This window comes from Agelaius phoeniceus, chromosome 6 (genome assembly GCF_051311805.1).
Source record: "Agelaius phoeniceus isolate bAgePho1 chromosome 6, bAgePho1.hap1, whole genome shotgun sequence".
NCBI classification, from domain to species: Eukaryota; Metazoa; Chordata; class Aves; order Passeriformes; family Icteridae; genus Agelaius; species Agelaius phoeniceus.
Window position 1 is genome coordinate 52,371,478 of NC_135270.1, and position 19,462 is coordinate 52,390,939.

The window sequence follows — 19,462 nt, forward strand, 5'->3', positions numbered from 1 at the left end:
TCTTTTCCCTAGGCAGCATAAGAAAAGAGAAGAAGTAGCAAATTAGACTGGCAGGCTAGATCCATCATGAGGTGTTACAAAGGTGTGTTGACATCTTCAGCTAAAGAAATATGGCTTATGATAATACCAGAAGGGTTTTTTTCAGTCATAGCACTTATGGTCTGTATGCTTTTCTCTCTCTAAGGATGTTTTTTCTTAGCAGAGAGCATTCCACAGCCCAAGAAAGCTTGCACTGCAACCAAGAAAACCCCTCATAGATCCTAGAAAATCCTCCCTATATTCTAGTTTCCAGGTTCCCTCTTCCATCTTTCTTCTCTGCTTTTCAGGTAGAATATAGAAATATGCAAGGATTCTCTTCATGGTTTTTCCTTTAAAATAAATCTTCAGTAGTGAATCATTCTTTTGACTTGTTTGCAGCAGTGCACTTTACGTGTGCTTATGTGTGTATGTGCAGGTATATTGAAAAAATATATATTTAGATATATATAAAAAGAGCCTTAAATTAGCAGAAAACCTCTATTGTCAACTACTTTTACTTACAAACTGCATATTCTCTTTGCCTGCACATTTCATGAACCTGTGTGAACTGAGAGTCCATTGAAATCCTGGTAATAACCTGTAGCTTACATTTCAGAATAATATTTTTCTATCTAGTACATGAAATACTTTCAAGTTTTTAATTCGGGACAGCACTTACAAAATGCTAAGCAGATATTTGATCTCTCAGACATCAATTTCAAACTACTTTGGAGAACAAGAAGAAAGGCTACTAAATTTTAGGAACAATCATGAAGATTAATTAATTATCTTTGCTTTGTGCAGTGGGAGTGGAGATAACTGCAGGTACAGGAAGGCATAACTAAGGGGAGTGATGACTATTTTTTCAAGTAGTAAAAGTGTTTTAGTGATGGCAACACAAATGGAGGAGACATTGAGTAATAGGAAGCTAAAATAATAAAGTGAATCTGATTGTGGAAGGGTCTTCAACATGTTATGTGAAAATAGTGTTGGAATTGGTAAGGACTTCATTGGGGAAACTTCCCAATGATAATTTTTCATTTGTAGAGTGACTTGGAGGAAAAAAACTTTTCACAACCACCAGGTGTTGATTTTAAGTATTTAGGTAATGTCATAGGCCCATTTTAACTAAATGGTCTGGTAATGATGTCAAAAAGCTTTCCCATGTGTCTGCTATGCCAAATGGGTTGGAACAAAACATTTTTTGCTTACTTTTTTTCTCCTGCCATTATACATGAAGGGCTCTTTTCTTCTTTGAGATATCTGATCTTGGGTATCTCAGTACAGAGTCTGGATTATAAAAAACTTGATATTCAGCTGCTGACATTCCTTGTTTATTTTAGAAATCGTTCACATTTATGTGCTTAAATAGATTTAAATACTCTTGAAAAAGTTGGCCAAAACTGGTCACTAATCTCTTTAAATTTATGCTAATATATAGTAGCCTACAATAAGTAAGCCAAACCCCAAATATTTGCATTAACATCTAATTTTGAAGTTCTTCATTCTGTAAGTCTGCAGTGGCAGTGAAGTAAATGCAGTGAAATATTTCTAGGTGAAGTAACACTTTCTGTAGGTGTGTTGTGTAGTAAATCAGGGCAACCCCTGGGGGAGAAAGTGGGGGAGAAAGTGATGCATCTGACTCCATTGGTATCTGAAGGCTAATTAATTACTTTATCATAGTATATTATTCTATACTATATTACACTATATTACATTACATCTAAACTGAATCTGCACAAGCACCCAACTGAACTCAGCTGTGCAGAATGTCATGAGTGTTTGCTGACTGACAGAATGCACACGTGCTTGGCCCTGATAGGCCAGAGAAACAAAACACCCTCACTTTGGGTAAACTGTCTCCATATTGCATTTCACTTTGGCACAACACAGGGGCAGCAAATGAGATAAGAATTGTTTTGATCATTCTTTTCTCTGCTTCTCTCCCTGCTTCTCTCAGGTTCAGGGAATGTGAACCCCACAGTGTTGCACTGCTGCTGCAGTGAGAAATGCTGAACCTGAGGCTGCATTGTTGAAATGTTTGTGTTGCACTGGTGCCAAGGAGCTGAGCTCTCTGGGACCTGTGCTGGACCTTTGGGTTTATGTGCATGTTCAGGGCTGTGCTGCCCAGAGCAATTGAACCAGCTGGGTGTCAGAGCTGCTCCGTGGGGCTGGTGAGATGCTCTGCTGGGATGCACAGGTACTTCCCTGGGCTGAGTTTAACTGGGATTTCACATGGTTCCACTGCACTGATGTGCTGATCAAGTAGGTTTGCACTATGGGAATGTAACCAGAGGCTGCCCCTACTGATAGAATACCACAGTTATGCATTATTGCTTGCTAAATGCAGTGTGTTTATCAGGCTTTAGAGCAAAACAGGGGAGGGCAGTGGTGTGTATTTTACAACGATCTAAATATTACATTTACTTCTCTAGTTAAAAATAACTTAATTGGGTCCTGTGTAAATGCCAGGCAATGTTTGCAAGTGTCAGTATGTTCATATCTGCTCCTTGATAATTCTGTCATTAATTCATGTTTCAACTCAACGTCCATGGAGGAGAAAGTTAGTTTTTAATCTGCTCCTAGGGTTTTAGCAGGAGCTATTTTCTTTCCAGTTGCAAAGGCATGCTCTCACACCAGCTGTAAAATGAAAGTTAGTGATACAATCTCCACAATATGACAAAATCACAACAAATATGCAAGCTTGTTACCTTATTTCTAAACTATTGTTGGAGAGCATAGTAGATACTTTTTAACATGTGAAGTTCCGAGTATTTATAGATGCTTCCACCCACACTTGTGTAGCAGTACTTCTTATTTGAGCTGTACTCCTAGTTAAATTTAAAAGGTTGGTTACATCTGGAAACTAGCTTTGAAACATTTGGACTACAGTAATAATCTCTCTTTGAGGTACAGCTTCTTATGTCCTAAATTGCTGTAGTTTTTCTTCAGTTTATGATATCTAGGTAAACCAAGTACAAATTTTTATATGCTTATTTGCTTTAAGAAAAAAAAATCCTGTATTTTTAGAATGAATATTGTGTCTGTGTTAATGTTTTTGAATTTATTGTCAAAACAAACAGCTCCTGACCTATTAATAAAGAAAAACCTATTTACCAAATCTTGTGCAGAATGTGAGAAAAGTAAGTAGTTGTTCCTTTAAGGTTATTTTTTGAATCTTAAAATTTGATGTAAACTGTTGTAATTTGTATTGATGAAAAACATAATCAAAGATCTCCTGTTCAGCTTCAGGGGGGCTGTATCACTGTGCTACATTGTAGGAATATAAGTGAGCTTTGAAAACCCTCTGCTGACTAGATGTACATTAGATTTGCAAATTACCTACCAATGCCCTTTGGGACAAAGCTCTTCATGAAATCATTGTCAATAACTTTCTGTTGGGTTGACTTATGGAATAGGTTGTTCTTCAAGATTTCACAGGAGAGAGATTAAATGTTATAAAGTACAAAGTACAGAAACTCCGTAGGGCAATCTAAATGATGTTATAGGAACTGAGCTATATTGCAAAGAATATTAAACCTATTTGCAATCTTCTGCTATTTGTCACAGGAATGGCAGCCCCTGTTTTTTCTAGTGGTTTGCATAGATATGCAAAGGAGAAATAACAAAAGCTGGTCAGTTTTGTTTTATGTAAAGCTGTTAATGTGTAGATACTTGAGTCCCCTAAAAGAAAAAAAAATCTGATTATTCTAAGGCTGCATGTTGATGCTTGGTGAAGAGGAGCTGCTGTATTCAGTTCATTTGAAAAAGGACTATACTTGAAAATTGCATGACACAGCCAATATTGTTTATCTGTGCTAAAATTAGTGTGAATTAGTCAAGTTTCAGTGTACCTGAGACAGCTGGAGTAATGCTGGTGGGTGAAACAAACCCAAGCCATCCCACTCTTTAGTGTAGAGACACACGGATATGAAGGGTGGGAATGGGTGGGAAATGCTGGACATAAATGTAGAAGTGAAGTATATTTGTTATGAGCAACATAACATGTGGGGAAGCTGGAAGGGAAGGTGAAGCTCCTGTTGGGACAGTAAGCATGACATGGTGACATCCCTGCACTGTGCCTGGCCCCTTGGTGTCAGGGCCAAGGCTGAGTTATGGTGATGGCTCTGCTGAGTGAACAAAACTGAACTGTGCTGTGTGCTTGGAGGGAAACTGCAGAAACAACAACAACAAAAAAATTAAAATGGGCAAGTTGTTTTAGAACTTTTCTAGATAACTGTGTCAGAGCAGGATTTTTCTATTACATTTAAAGGTCAGGAATTTGCTGAGGGTTAATGTGTGTGCACTGCTGCACACTAGATGCTCATCCCCATCTATGGGGCAAACTGTTTTGTTTGAGTCAGCAGATCTTATGGGAGACACTGAATATCCTGGGGGTCAAATGTGTAACTTTGAGAAATCCTGATGTGTTTGAGGTATCTGCCTCCTACACTCCTCATGAGTGGCCAGGAAATGCAAATATCCTTAATATAATAAATCACTTGAATCTCACCATGTTACTCATTCTATGATGCTCCTCAGCTTTCAAGGCTTAACAGTATTTTTCACAGATTTCATACTAGAGTATATCTACCTTCATACATCCAGTGGAGACCCACCTGAGCAGGAATTCCTGCTGCAGAGATTTGGACCTTGTTGAGATCTCCCTGTGAGGAATTGTCATTGAGGATTATGGGAGGCAGCCTTGTGTTAGAAGCTGTCTGGAGGCTCTTTAATTTCCATAGGAAGCAGCAGTTCCCATTCCCATGCAGCAATTGGATGTGTGTGTTACAAGGCAGAACATTCACAGCACAAGGAACAGTTTGTTCCAGGGGAAGCAGGAGACCAGACCTTGCACTGAGAGACCTTTGTCACTTGGACCATAAACTTGTATGTTTTTCCCATTATTTTCCCCAGTGCTTAGAGACACATAAGCATCATAACAACTCAGTAATGGCACAAACAATTGTAGTAAAGCAGAATGTTTTCCTCAAGAAAAAATGGAAAAATTCTCAATCTCGGTGACTCTAGTGTAACTAGAACAAGTGGAGGTCCCTATATTGTACATCCATCCTGGTAAATAACATCTTATGCAGAAAAATCTTGAGAAGACCTCAGCCCAAGTTTATCCCTGCAACCCTCAGGCTAGGTGTATTCTTCAAAGCAATTTAAAAATATTCGGTTTAATTTAAAAAAACCCATCCAAATAAATTACCTATTGTTTGGGGCTCTCTTGTTCTGGTTAACCTGATTTCAGTACAAAGTCATCTCTGCTACACAGCTAAAATTTAGTATTATCCTCAGTGTCACTTAAATAATCAAACTGCTTGTATTTATCAAAATGTATTCAGCTCTGGGTAAGGAGATACCTGCTCTTACTTCAAGACCTTTACTGCAGGAATTTAATCAAACAGTGGGCTTGCAGCCATCTTTTCTCTCCACCCCCTGTTTCTGAACTGCAGGATAAGGCTATTTCTGTGGAAACAAATCAACATGTTAAGGTTGTACAACTGCCAGAGGGGGCTCTGATGTTTCTTCTTCTGAAGGTAAAGATGACTCCAGCTTATTTATAATTGTGTGATATAACTTCAGTAAAACCTACCACAAGCTGTCGTGGGCTGCTCTGCATTATTGATTCATTTGGACATTAAAATGTGTAGCCAAAGTCAAATGTAACATAACATGAGTCCTACACCTTAATAGATCTTCAAATTTTTGCAGTTCTCAGTGTGTCTAAATTAGTGCAGTTTTCAGAGGCTGCATTTTCCAGGCCTGTTAGAAGGATGAGTGTGTAATGTGACTGATTCATTCATCTCCACTTGAGGTCTTGGTGCTGCAGAGTTTGTGCTGAAGCCAGGAGAGTGAGGGGAGGTGCCAATACAGAGGGTGCTGACACCTCTGTCAAAGGGTGTTTGCTGCCAGCTCTGCTGCTGTCCTACAAGTCTTGCTGGATTTAAAGGACTCTTAGGCAACAGGGTTCTACTTCGAGTAGTCTCATATCAATGAAAAGCAAAGTGTTTCTCCAGATCTTAGAATAGGGGAAGGAATGCTGCTCTTAACACCTATTGCATCTCCATTCCTTTGAGTCTTTCCTTTTTAAGAACAAAGGAGAACTGGGAAAATTAGCTGTCTGCCAGAATAAAAATCAAAAGAATGATCAGTGTGTTTAGAGATCTTGATCTCATTTAGTGAAGACTTTATTCTGTGAATGTCTGCAGTTTTCTAGTGTCTTTTAAAATGATACATGTGGTCTAAAACATTCCAACAAACAAATCTGTGCTTTGTAGAAGGAATCAATGTGTTTTGAAAGTCTAACGGTGTAATTTATTTCCCTGAAGTTTTTAAAGGAAAATAAAAATGGTTTCAGGAGAATTTTCTTACTAATGATATTTTGGTTCCAAGGAGGGAAGCTAGAACTATGAAGATTTCACTTGCCAATGTAGAAAAAAAATACATAAAAATAATGAAAATAGGCATGTCAGTTTACTTGCAACTTAATACTGTCAAGAAATATAACTAATAAAAAATGCAAGCAACTGTATGATGGCTGTGTTTGAACAGTTTTATACTATAAGTTCTAACTGACATTTTAATTAATGCTCTAATACTTATTACCAGAAACTAGCTTGCTTTTTCACATCCCTCTGTGTCTTTGCCAGCTTGATTATAGTTGACAAAATTGAAAAAGTTTGATAGTTCTTAGGTTCTTCAGCATGTCTCCTCAGTTTTTGGTTTACATTCTCCTGCTGGAGTGGCAGTCATTCCTGTAGAGAAATTCAGATGATATCTAAGGAACTCTGAGTTGTGTTACTACTTCTCTTCAGTTGCCCACTTTCCTGGATTTTTTTTTTTTTTTTGTGGCAAGATCATCTTACTGATCTTGTTTCAATATTTTTTCATTTTAGTGGGGGTGAACCTGTGCTGCTGGTACTGTTCATTAAACAAGTAAGATATATATAGCTCCTGTGGATTTTAATTTGTTTAAAGTAGTTTTGTTGCTTTGTAATGTGTTCTTGTTGCAATACAGATGTGTCTTGTATTACATTTTGGTACTAAAAATAAATGCGTATTTGAAACTTGTAACCCTCATCTCTGTTTAGAAAAACAAACTTCTCTGCCAAACACACTGCACTGCAGGAAACCTTGTGCCCCTAAAACTCAAAGCTTGGTGCCAAATCTTAACTACATGTTCACTGGAAATGCTACAAAACAATGAAATGGCCCATGATTGTGGCATGGAGCAAATTTAAAAAAAACAACACAAAACCAACTAACAAACAAAAAAGCCCCACCCAAAACCCCCTCAAACATGGTTTTATTTTCAAGGTTTCACCCTGAACTTGTTCATGCTTCAACAGTATTTCAGTTCTTGTCATGGAGATATTAATTTTAGGTAAACATTTTTTATAAACAAACTCATTCTAATCTCTAGCTTCAGTTTATAAGAGCAGCAGGACTTACTTCTGAATAATTATATAAAATTCTAGCACTTATTTACTTTAATCAAGTGTTTGAGTATGTTATTGTTATTTTGCTAGTCTGTGTTACTGCATCCATGCATGTGTTACTCGTGAGTGTTCAGCAGCATTTCATCCTACACCAGCTGTGTGTAGGGGCTGTGCAACCCCTGCCTGTGCTGGCCTCCTCTGAGAGGGGGTGAAATGCTGGAGAACTGAGCTTGTTTGTCCAGAAACTGCAGATAATTAACAGGGAAAGAATATTGAAACCACGGAATGGAAAGAAGGTCTCAGCTATCCATTTTATCTTCTTGTCATTCCAACACAAATTGTGGCTGTTGTATTAAGGATGGGTGAATAAAGGGACACACAGACTCCTATGTCTTCAGAAGGCAAAACTGAGTTTATTAGACCCACATCCTTCTTATAGACAGTTAGGATAAAGCTGGACCTGATTGGTTCTTAATCAATATCCCTCACACCATTGGCTAATTAAGAACAACATCCTCTTGTACACTTCTTCCAAGTGAACAACATCTTCAAAACACCAGCTGCAAAGATTAGAGATTGTTTTTGTTCTTTCTCTGATCTTTCCCAAAACTTCCCAGGGCAATGCCTGGGGAAGTTGGTCTGACTTTCTTCTCTGACCAGTTGTCAGCATTCACAACAAATGACATCCAAGAAATAGGAATTCACCAGAGCCCATGTTTTCTTTACTTTTTCCATTTCTGAATCAAATGGTTAAAAAAAGAGTTTTCACAGATGAGATTGGTATGTCCTGAGGACACTTTTGATACAATGGGAATATATAATTTGCAAATTCTTTAATAGAAATGTCTATGAAATATTTATGTCGGTATTGTTCAGTGTCTTACTGTTACCATTTTTAAAATATAATTTACTTCTTTCAGAAGAGTTCTGTTTGCCAGTTTTGACTTGAAAGATTCCTGTGGAGGCAACATTAATTATTTATACTGGCAAAACCCCAGATAGTTTGTATACTTTAAAATTATTTATGCCTTCATTTTGCCTTGGTTTGATTAGATTTTCCTCATGATACAGGTTAACTTTGGAAGTAGGGAATGAGTAGGTCTATTTAAGTGAAGTGTAATAGCTCTTGTTAAAGCTTTACCAAGAATATTTCTTTATTGTGTGTAATCAGATGGGCAGCTCTTGCCACAGTGGTGTGGAGTTTTTGTTTCCTTCTTACAGAACTTTATTTTCTTTGTCTTGCCTCTTCTTTGCCAACTGAAAATGTCAATGTTTTATTTTCTTCCATTAGTGTTTTCTTAAAATCATTTTATAGGATTTTGGCAGCTCAAAGGGCACTTTTGATTGGATTTTTATTTTCCTATTAATGGGTAAACCACCCAAACAAACTAACAATTATGGAGCCTTCCTTGGGGAAAGGGCTGCTGAGTTTCTGTGGGAGGGAAGATTAAAATAAAACACCAAATAATTGGAAATGTGTTTCATAGTCTTGGTTGGCATTAAGCTCATGTAGTGCTTTTTACTTAACCTTTGGTGGATTTTCTAGAATTACAGCTTTTTGACATGTGTACAAATCAGTTTTCACACCACTTAGTAGTTTCTAGTAGTAGTGCCAACTAGTATGCCACAAGTATTATAACTTAAAATGCTTCTGCCTGAATAAAGCCCCCTACAAAATTAGAACTATCTTACGTCTACTATGCTGGGTTATTTTTGGGTTTAGTTTGATTTTGTTTCTGGGGTTTTTGTTTATTTGTTTGTGGTTTTGTTTGTTTTTGTTTTCATTTTTCTTTTTTTGTAAAAGAGAAGATTTTATACCTCATTACCTTGATTAATACACTTGTGACATTTTAATATTAAATTTTTTAAGGGAAAAATAACAAATGTAGACCTTATGCTGGCTGTCTCAGCTAATTGAATTTATTATATTTTTCTACTTTCCATTCTCCTTGTGTCTATAGTAGTAAGGGTTGTCTAGTAATAAGCTATCCAAATACAAATTCTTATTCTCTTATTCAGATATTAAAGTAATAATAAAGTTGGTTTTTCCCTTCAGATTAGTAAGATAATTGCATTTTGAGTTACAACTGCTGCAAGAAGAAAACTAGTGGAAATATGTAAATGTTCAAATGACAGCATTGATATATACTTCTTACACCATGTCTAGATTAGGAAGAGGGATGTCATTTAAAATATGTTCCCTAGAACACTTTAAACATTCCTGAAACAAGTGTTCAACACATCTGAAAATGTGTTAGCTTTATGTAGCTATACAGAATCCTGCAGAAAAACTCTTTTTTTGGGACAGTTGGTTTAAAAATTAAGCTGGTGTGTTCAAAATGTCATCACTCATAGTCCATATAACAATCTGAACATCTATTTACATCCTTCATAACTGTTAGAAAATAAGTTTATTAGCACTTGCAGGTTATACACAAAGTGACCTTAGCTCACAGGGGGTTTTGAGCTTAATTTCGTTTTCACACTGTTCAAATGCGGGTTTAGACAAAAGAGTTCAAGTGATTTCTTCCATAGTTCTTTCAAAAAATTTTGCTTTGTATTACAACAGCATTATTTAGCTCAATATTTTAAGAGGACATGAATTGAAACAAACATAAAATATTCTAAATATTCCTGTAGTTACTTTAGGAATTTATATATATTACATGCAAGATCAGACATTTTTGTAAGTGACGCCGTGGCTTGAGAGGCTTAGGCACACCTAGCAATTTTATTTTATTTATTGCTTCCCTTCCTGGCACTCTCTTGTCTCAGTTTTATGAACAAAAGAATGTACCTAGCTCCTTATGTAGCCCCTTATCTTATTTTGCTGTGTGTTAGAGATAACCACGGGGCACCTTTAGCCCTTGCAGTCCTGCCCAAAGCTGCACCTCATCCAACTGGAGAGTCTGAAGTAGTAACAGCAGGAGATACCTTTTTATAATTTTTCCATGAGACTATTTCTGCCCTCTGGCCCATTGATTTTCAAAGAACCTTTTAAAGTACAGATCAGAGATCAGAGCCTGCTTTGAAAACTAGAAAAGACACTTTATGTAGATAGTTTGGGGCTTCCTTCTCTACTTCATTTGTTAGAAATTGCATGTTAGCAGATATGGCATGTCTTTCAGACCTGAATTCAGTTCTGCAATTAAAAAACAAAGTAAAAAACTGAATCATTTTTGTCTCCCTGAGACACATCAAGGAGCAGTGCTGTTCCAAAAAAAGGGACAGGAGAGGCTCATGTCTTTTCAGATTCAGAAGTCTGTGGAGCAGCCTGAGTGCACTGTGGAATGGAACAGAGTCTATTCTAGTCAAAGCATGCATCCTGTAATTTCTTCATGCATCCTGTAACTCAGTACTATCCCACATTACCCTTGAACAGGGCTGTTTCTTAAATGCCACGTTTATATTTACAGTAATTGACAAGTATGAAATGATTTCTTGCTGTGGTTCGCTTGGAGCCATTGACAGAGGAAGCTGGTAACACAATTTGGCTAAATTGAGGGAGGAAAAATTCTTTTAGAATGGATGTTATATTGAAATGAACATGGATCCATCCATTAAAAAGCTTTTTAATGCTGGTGCACATGCTCCAGAAATTGATTTATTGTTTAGTATTCTTGACCGGCTCTGCTGTAGTTCCTCTATGCATGCAAATTCAAAATGCACACAACTTAATTCCTCACTTGCTTCCAACCTCTAATTTATCACAATTGAATCATTGTTCTCAGGTTCACTGTGCAATTACTGACTGCCTGCTTGAATAGATGCACCTTTCTCTTTCTAAAAGTCAGGCTGCTGGGTTTTCTTTTCTGCAATCTAAGTTGGAGGCAAGTGCATCATGGATAATCATAGCATGGCAATGAAAGAGATGTGCTCAATTCCTAATTTATCACTCTTGGTCTGCTTGATGAGTTCTCATATTATTTTGGTTCCTCTGCTTATGTTACTGTGTCTTTTTTTTCTGGGAATGAATCCCTAGTTTGTATGATCAGTAAGATAAAAGCCTTTCTTTGAGCCTTATGAGCTGGTTGATTGTGCAGCAGACCCCAGAGCTTTATTCTGTGACTGCTGTTTACTTGAGTATCAAGTGCTTACCCTCTCCTGCTTCCTGCTGTGACTTTACCAAGAGTTTTTATCTTCAACCCAAACTGCTTTATTTTCCAAGGCTGTTTTCCTGCAAGCAGAAAATAGGATCTGGAAACATATCTATAATAAATCTCATCTCTTACATTGTGTAGTTGCTTATGTGCTTTGTGCACTTTCAATCTCAAGGGCAAGGAGGTCTGGTTTTGTTGCCTCAAATACATGTTACAGTATTTTCAGAGCATTTCTAGGCTATACAGAAAAGCAAACAACTTCTGAAGCCTTTATTTCCAAATACTATGGAGAATGTGAAAGAGCAATTGAATTACAATGTGCCTCAGAGAAAGTAAAAGGAAAATTGCTTTTGTAAAGAAATCACTAGTATAATTTTGTCACTTTGCTGTTTGTACCTGCCATTTTGGACCCATACATTAATCCTAGCAGATAACTATGTAATCACCATAATTTATATAATGGGAGAGGAAATGAAATGAAAACAATTCATGGAAAAGAAATGGAAATGCAGTATTATAAATAGTGAAGCCCAGAAGAGTAGGAAATAGTAGTGAAAGATGAACCAGTTTAAATTTAAAGTAAATTTAAATAAAATTGTAAAAAATAAAAGTAAAGTTTTCATGATACTTTTATGCCAGAAATGAGTATTGGCTGTTTATTTCTTTCAAATACTGTATAATTAATTAGTTAATAATTGTAGATTTAGAGGAGACAATATGATATGTGTTATTTTTCTAATAACAGTTGCATATTTCATTGTTTTTGTGATTCTTATAAAGGGAAAGGATAGATTGGTTATTGTTTATAATGTATAACATTATTGCTCGAGTGTGTGGCAAAAAATTAGTATTTTCAGAGTAGCAGGATGAAATGTGTGCTTTTAACTTTTTGGCTCAGCAATTAAAATCACAATGGCCATCACAAGATAAAAGAGCAATTTCAGGTTTAATGAGAATTCAGTATTTCATCTAGAAATAATACTGAGTTTCTGTGACAGCTGAGTTTTGAAGTCAAGCTACAACACTTAAAGCAGTTGATCTCTTGGTAAAAATAATTTCATATAAATGTGTCTTGCTTTGGCAGATATATAATAATTTCTAGTCTTAGAATACTTGATACATGTGTTTCAATGCCTGTGAATGAAGATTTATATAAATCTCAGTCTCTGTATTTTTCAGTGAACTGTTTCTCATGCCCAAGTAATTTTTTCTGTATTAAATATGATCTTTTTTCCATGTAAATATCAGAGTTTATTCTACAAATGCTACTTGTTAAGGTATTTATTACCATGCTAAAGTTTAGCAGCTTTTGGTGTTTTAAGTGAAATTTTTAAAATAGTTCTAAGACACTTTATTAAAAAAAAAGCCAAAACTTTGAAATTCTTGAAACCATGACTTCTTAGATTATGGAGTTGTGGCCCTTATCTTCAGCCTTAGACTGGTTTTGAAAACAAATCCTTTTTTCAGGTTCATGTATTGATGCCACTCAGAAGAATATGTTTGGGATCCTCTTCTGGTAAAGAGCTTGTAATTCATGTTCCTTTTTTGCCAAAGAAGGCAAGATTCAAACATCAGTCACTTGAAATAGGAAACTTTAATGGCTGTAGTTCCTAGAAATTGGAAGAAGTGAAGAAAAAACAGCAGAAAATACTAGAAAGGCCTTTATTTCCACACAAGTTATTTTGGACACACTTGACTCAGTTGAAATTGGAACCTTGAAATGCCCTTCACCCTGGAGAATCAGCTGATCTGACACCTGAGTCTTGGGCAGGGAGATGCAAACTCAGATGCAGGGGACTCATCCCTTTGCAGCCTCTCCTTTCTTCAGTGGTGGTGGCTGCCTGTATGGAGCAGGACCAGCAGCTGAGCAGAATTCCTCTCCAGCTTTGGACAGAGGACAGTGGAACTCTCTCTCCCATGAGCCATGTTTTTTTCACTTACCACAGGTTAAACAGTGGAAATACCCAGGAATGGGAAAGAACTCAAGGGGCTCCCTAAGGAAATGCAGACATGATGGTGGCTTTGCAGTGATCCTCTGATGGGATCTGAAGCCTTTTCTTTTGTAATGAAATAGAGAAGATTCTCCATTTGTGCATATAACATGGTTAACAGCTCTGTCCCTTGGAGGCACAGCCTGGCGCTTGTAACCCGAGGCAGACACGTTCTGCTACAGCTGAGCTTTCACTGCTTGGCTGAGCATTTCACCACGATGCCCAGTGAAAACTGATAGAGCTGGGTAGGAGCAGAGGGAGAAGCACTGGACTGAAGTGGGATCTGACAGGGGAAGATGCTCCCCTAAGTGCTTGTTTAACTCTTGGTCTGTTTTCCTCAAAACCTGGTTCTGTAATTAAAAGTTTACATTAATGGACAGTAAACTAAGTGAATTTCCCCAGTCAAAACTGCCTTGCCCATGCAACTCTAATTTCAGAAAGCGTTGCAACACCACCATTACCTGGGCAAAAAAGAGCTGATGGAAAGTAAAACAGTGGAGAGAAATGTGTTACCTGGTGAATTGTCTCTTGGGTGTCATCAGTGATCTCATCCACAAGAGCGGATCACTTGTTCCAATTCATATAATGGAGGGAAATGTGCAGCTTTAAGGATGTGCTATTTCCAATTATGTAGCTTTTTTTAAATGAAGCATAAATTCAAAAGTGCTGTTGGACTTGCTTTACTTTACCTTTCTCGTGAAAATTGAATTTTTGTAGTTAATCTCTAAAACATGACAGAAAAGGAAGCATGTACCACCTGTTTTTCCTTTTATCCTGATTAATTCATTAGCTTCCTCGTACCAAAAGCCCTCCAAGACATAATTAACCCTTTTTTGAAACTGTGAAACTTGAAACTATCATTAATACTCATTAAAAGAGAGAAACTTACTTTCAAAAGCAGTGTAATAATAAAATTTCCCTGATTTTTTAAACTTGTGATTAGGGTGGAATACTAAGGGTATGGCCCTCATGGTTTCAGTCTTTACTGGCTAGTCAAGTAATTAATGATAATTGGTTGCTTTGCATTGCAGAACTGTGCTTCGTGATAGAAAATCTTTCGATAAAATAATTTTCTTTAATGGAATGCTGTCTTCTGAGTATGCATTATGTGATGATACTGTCAGCAAGTCCTTTTGGTCCAGTAAGAAGAAAATATAATTGAAGATAAAAAACATTACCCAAAGTCTTGCTTTTTTCACCCTTTTCACATTTTAAGCTCCACAGGCATTATATTGTACAACCATAGGAGTAATAATCCAGTTTATAATCCAGTTTTTACTGAAGAGGAACATTTATAAGAAAATAATTTTGATGTTTAGCCTTCCGTCACAGATCTGATCATACTTTTTTTTACATGGGTCAGATTTTTACATGGGTCAGATGTTGCCGAATTCTAATTTTATCTTAAAACTATGACAAAATAGAACCATGAAAAGCATATAATATATATAATTATATATATAGCATATTATATATATAATTATATATATAATTTTTTGTCAACTTATTTGGTAACTGAAGTCAAAGTAGTTGTGTTTTCTAAAATATATTACTTGGAAACAAGTAACAAGTTGTATCAAGTTACCAACTTGATACAACTTCAGAATGCAAACTTTCTTAACTCCAATGATTTGCTGAAGCAAATTATTATTGAAAAAAAATACTGTGATTCTTTGTAAAGGTGTCCTTATCATTCTTTTTAAGGTTTGGGATGCTGTAGATACAGGCTGCTGTTTAAAAACCTTCTCCTGTCACTCCTCTGCTGTTCGAGCTGCCCGGTGGTCATCCTGTGGAAGAAGGATCCTCAGTGGGGGCTTTGATTCCATGCTGCATTTAACAGATATAGAAACAGGTAAAGGCCATGAAGAATGCACGACAGCCATTTCTTTATTGTGTACAGATCACTTGGGATCTTGCTAGCCTTACTCTTTCTTCTAAAATATAGACAAATCCATAGGTGAAAGTTAGAATTCTTGAAATGTGACCTTACTTAAAAAATGTATTTTGGCAATTAAGAGTAGTTGGAGAAGTTTGAGAAAACTGAAATATCTTACAGTTGACAATCACATGTAATTTGTGTTGTCAGATACTACACAGATGAATGGAATGAAATGTGTGTTTTTACGCTCTGTCACCATAATTCATTAAAGTGTTTGAACAGCCTCTTAAGACTGACTTCAGTAACACTTATACATATATTTAGTTTAAACATAGGCTTATATCTCATTCTCTGTTGGGTTGAAGTTTGTGTTTGAAGTTAATTAGGTGATTTTTTCTTTTTTCTGAATAGGACCTTAATTAGGAGTATACAAACTTAAATTCTGGTATGAAACCTTGAGACTGAACTTGTGTTGCTTTGATGCATTTTTGAATTTGATTTGGGATTTGATTGTTGTAACCTTAACAACTAATTTCCTGGATGCTGTGTCTCCTCATGTCTCCTACACAACCTAAAGTGCTTCTGTCAGCTGTATTCCTTCTCTCCTTAATGTACGCTTCCAACATCAGCAGCATTCACTGGGACTCTGCATAATAGGACATCTCTGTGTGTAATGTATGAATTAGATCCAAAATGGGACCTTATCAAGGGAAGAGATGCAATTTTACATTTCCCACTTAGTTTATTTTTAAGTGTTTAACTCCTGCAAAGGTGCAATATTTTTTGTATGACTACAATAGAAATCCTTACAAAAATTACGGGCGGTTTTTGTCTAGGAGGATTTTCTCTTGCATAAAAGCAAGAACTACATTGTATGTGAATAACTGGAAAGCAGAAGTCCTATTCAGAGGAACTGAGAAAGCAGCCAAGAAAATTTTAAAATACTGTTCACATGAGAAAAAGGTTCTTTTTCATGCTCCAAGAATTTATTTTTCTCAACAATAGTTGTACCAGAAGTATTTGAATACAATGATGGCTGGAATTGAGCTGTTGCAGTGTAGGAATGTAAAATATGTTACAGAATACTGATGTTTTGAGAATATTCAGCTTTTTTAATGAGGAAAGGAGCTTTATATACTTGGTGTAATAGTACATAAGGTTAATATACCAAGTTATGAATTTGTCAGACTTCTACAGCAATGTTTCTAGTCCCACATAATACTGAATCTTACTAATCCAAGTGGATTTACTTTCTTGGTAATGCTAAAAAATTCTAAATGGAATGGCTATCTTCATAATGGGATTTGTAGCAGCTGAATAGATTTTGTGTGTCTGAGTAATTTTTCCCTACCCTGGGAAAAATCTCATAAAATCATAGGGAAAATTCCAAAGATACATAATTTAAATAATATGCTTTAATTTCCAACATCTATTCAGCTTAACTAACCAGTAATGGGACAGAAGTCTGGATTAAGTTGATTATAGTGATTCATTTATATTTTCTCTAGGAAATGACAACAATAACAAAATATACTTAAAAGTGTCAAAGCAGATAAATTTGTAAATGGTTCTTTCCTTAGTGACTTGTGAGTTATAGTGTTTCTAGCTACTTAAATAAATTGTATGTGTGAAATGAATGCTTATATACTTGGAAATATCAGGTATTCATTACTGTCTTATTTAAAGAACACAGAATTCCTTGTAGTTCCTCTGAACTGCAGTTGTGATTGGACCTTTCACACCCCATTTGGAAAAGCATAATAGGAGTGATCAGAATTTTAGTCTGATTTCCTATGTATGCAAGCCAGTATGCAAGCTCCTTCCCTGTTGTAAAGTTACTCTTCTTTTCATACATTTCAGTCAGTTCTGTTCAGAGAGACAGGGCAAGCAGTTGCCTCTGGAATCCAAATCAATTTGATATAAAAAGCCTCATTTCCATTTGAAAAACACTAAGGCATCTATAAGATTTTGATTTACATTAGTTCACTGAATCATTCATTCCTCCTCACTCTTCATCAGTGCTGAGATGATTTCTTCTTTGATTAACTTCAGATAGATGTTAGAACTGTTCCTTCACATTGGACTTTCATATACTTTTTTGGACTTCGGTCCTAATTACTTTCCATTGCTAGTGTGAACTAACTACCAGTGTGTTTAAATGTAGTAAATGCATGCCAGTGGGATTTTATAAATAATAATGCTCTCTTTCAGGCTCTATGCTCTTGTATATTTTGTTCTGGTTCAACATTTTTCCACTAGTTTCCTAAAATCTAATCTTGTCTTTGTTTTCAGTATATGTTTTACATCTGTGTTGTAAAAATTGCTACATGTCCTTCACTAAAAGAAACCTAATGGTCTATAAGGAATGACTTAAAAAGTTTAAAAATGCTTGCAAATACAGCTTAGTACATACATGGTATTGAGCTGCTGAGCTGTGGGGGTTTTTTGTCATTTTCTGTTGGTTTTTTGTTGGGAACATAGTTTCTGCCCTACTAAATTGAAATTGTAATCTTGCTAATTGTTCTGTGTCTGATGAAGGCTAGTTATGATAATTCTCAAAGGAATGTGTCAGCAATTTTTAAACAAATAGCACTAGAATAAATTCTTCAGGAAATTTTCTTTCTGAGATTGGACTTCAGTTTAGGTATCCCATGTGCTAATATATTGCATATTCTGGAGTGGTTTTTTTCCTATCTTTATGATCTGAACAACATCAGAATAGAAGCAAACACTGAAATCTCATTAATCATGAAACAGAATTTTTGCTGTTGGCAGAGAAATCCTGATATAAGGCTAGAAGACACATCCATGAAATCTTATCCTGCAGTTTTACACCATCAAACCCCTTGCCCCTGTCACCTGTATGAAAGGAAAGTTCTTACATATAAAAAGATCTAAGATACTGCAAGCATAAAAACTGAGCTGATAGGAATCTCAGGAAGTTCAACAAGGACATGCATCTGGAATGGAACAGTCCTGTGCAACAGACGAGGCTGATGCTAAACTGGTTAGAAAGAAACTTTGCAAAAAAATACCTGGAGGTCCTGGTGCTGAATGTGAATCAGCAGTGTTTTCAGCAGCAAAGAAGGTCATCCTCATTCCAGTCCAGATCAGGAAGTATTTACCTACTAGAAGTATTTTTTAAATTCAATTTTTGTTGGTCATCATTTATTATCTTCAAGGGCCACATGGATGTGAAGCTAAGACTCTCCACAAATGTGGTTTTCTTAAAAGCTGTTGTACACATTCAGTATGGGTTGGACCCAAAATATACATTAATTTTTAAAGAACTCAAGGTTATGCACGAGTCATTCACATGTGTGGTTCTGTGATCAGTTGCAGTTTGCATCAGGCACGTTCAGTACTGCACTATGGAGATTCATGAATATTGGTAGATCCAAACCTGCAGATTTACTGCTTGTTACTAGCTAATATTTTTTTATTGTCCTATTTTAAATATACTATTTCTTTATAAAAATAAAGCCTTTTGAATATTTTCACAAATATGATAATGCAGCACTCTGAGACTCCCTGGTTTTGTTTTTCTCTAATAACACACAGTCATTTTCTATTACTGGTAGTTCAGACACATTGTTATTTACAGAGTGTTAAATAGTGCTATATTCTGAGAGCACTGAAAAAAATGCTTTTAAAACATTCTAGGTCAAATACATTTGACATTTAACTTCTGTTATGTCCAGATGCAATGGAGGTGCTCTACCAACTTTGGAAGGGTAATTGTATTTTTAGAATTTATTTATAACTGTTTTATTTTTGGAATGCATGTTTTATTAATCAGTAGATTTTTCATTAGTCACAAATGAATTGGTATAATAGCATAGGCAGAACATTGGCTGGGTTTTTTACTATTTGCATATGGTAGATACTTTTCATTTCTTTAATATTATGACAGAGGGAATGTTCCAAGAAATTTTGGCACATTTCCTAAGTTGCCAAATGCTGCAGTTGTATTTTAGTTCATGGACTAAGCTTGCTTTCAAATATAATTTCCTCAGAGTTATAATG

General features: G+C 36.0%; 1 protein-coding gene across 3 annotated transcripts in view; it reads left to right on the forward strand.

Annotated features, from left to right (window-relative positions):
- The window catches only part of WDR25 (WD repeat domain 25), a 59,378-nt gene that overhangs the window by 18,264 nt on the left and 21,652 nt on the right, over positions 1 to 19,462 (forward strand). For all 3 annotated transcript variants that reach the window (XM_054634858.2, XM_077180694.1, XM_077180693.1), the window contains exon 3: positions 15,262 to 15,409. In XM_054634858.2, the coding sequence (XP_054490833.1) occupies positions 15,262 to 15,409 (148 nt within the window). The remainder of the gene's footprint in view (positions 1 to 15,261; positions 15,410 to 19,462) is intronic.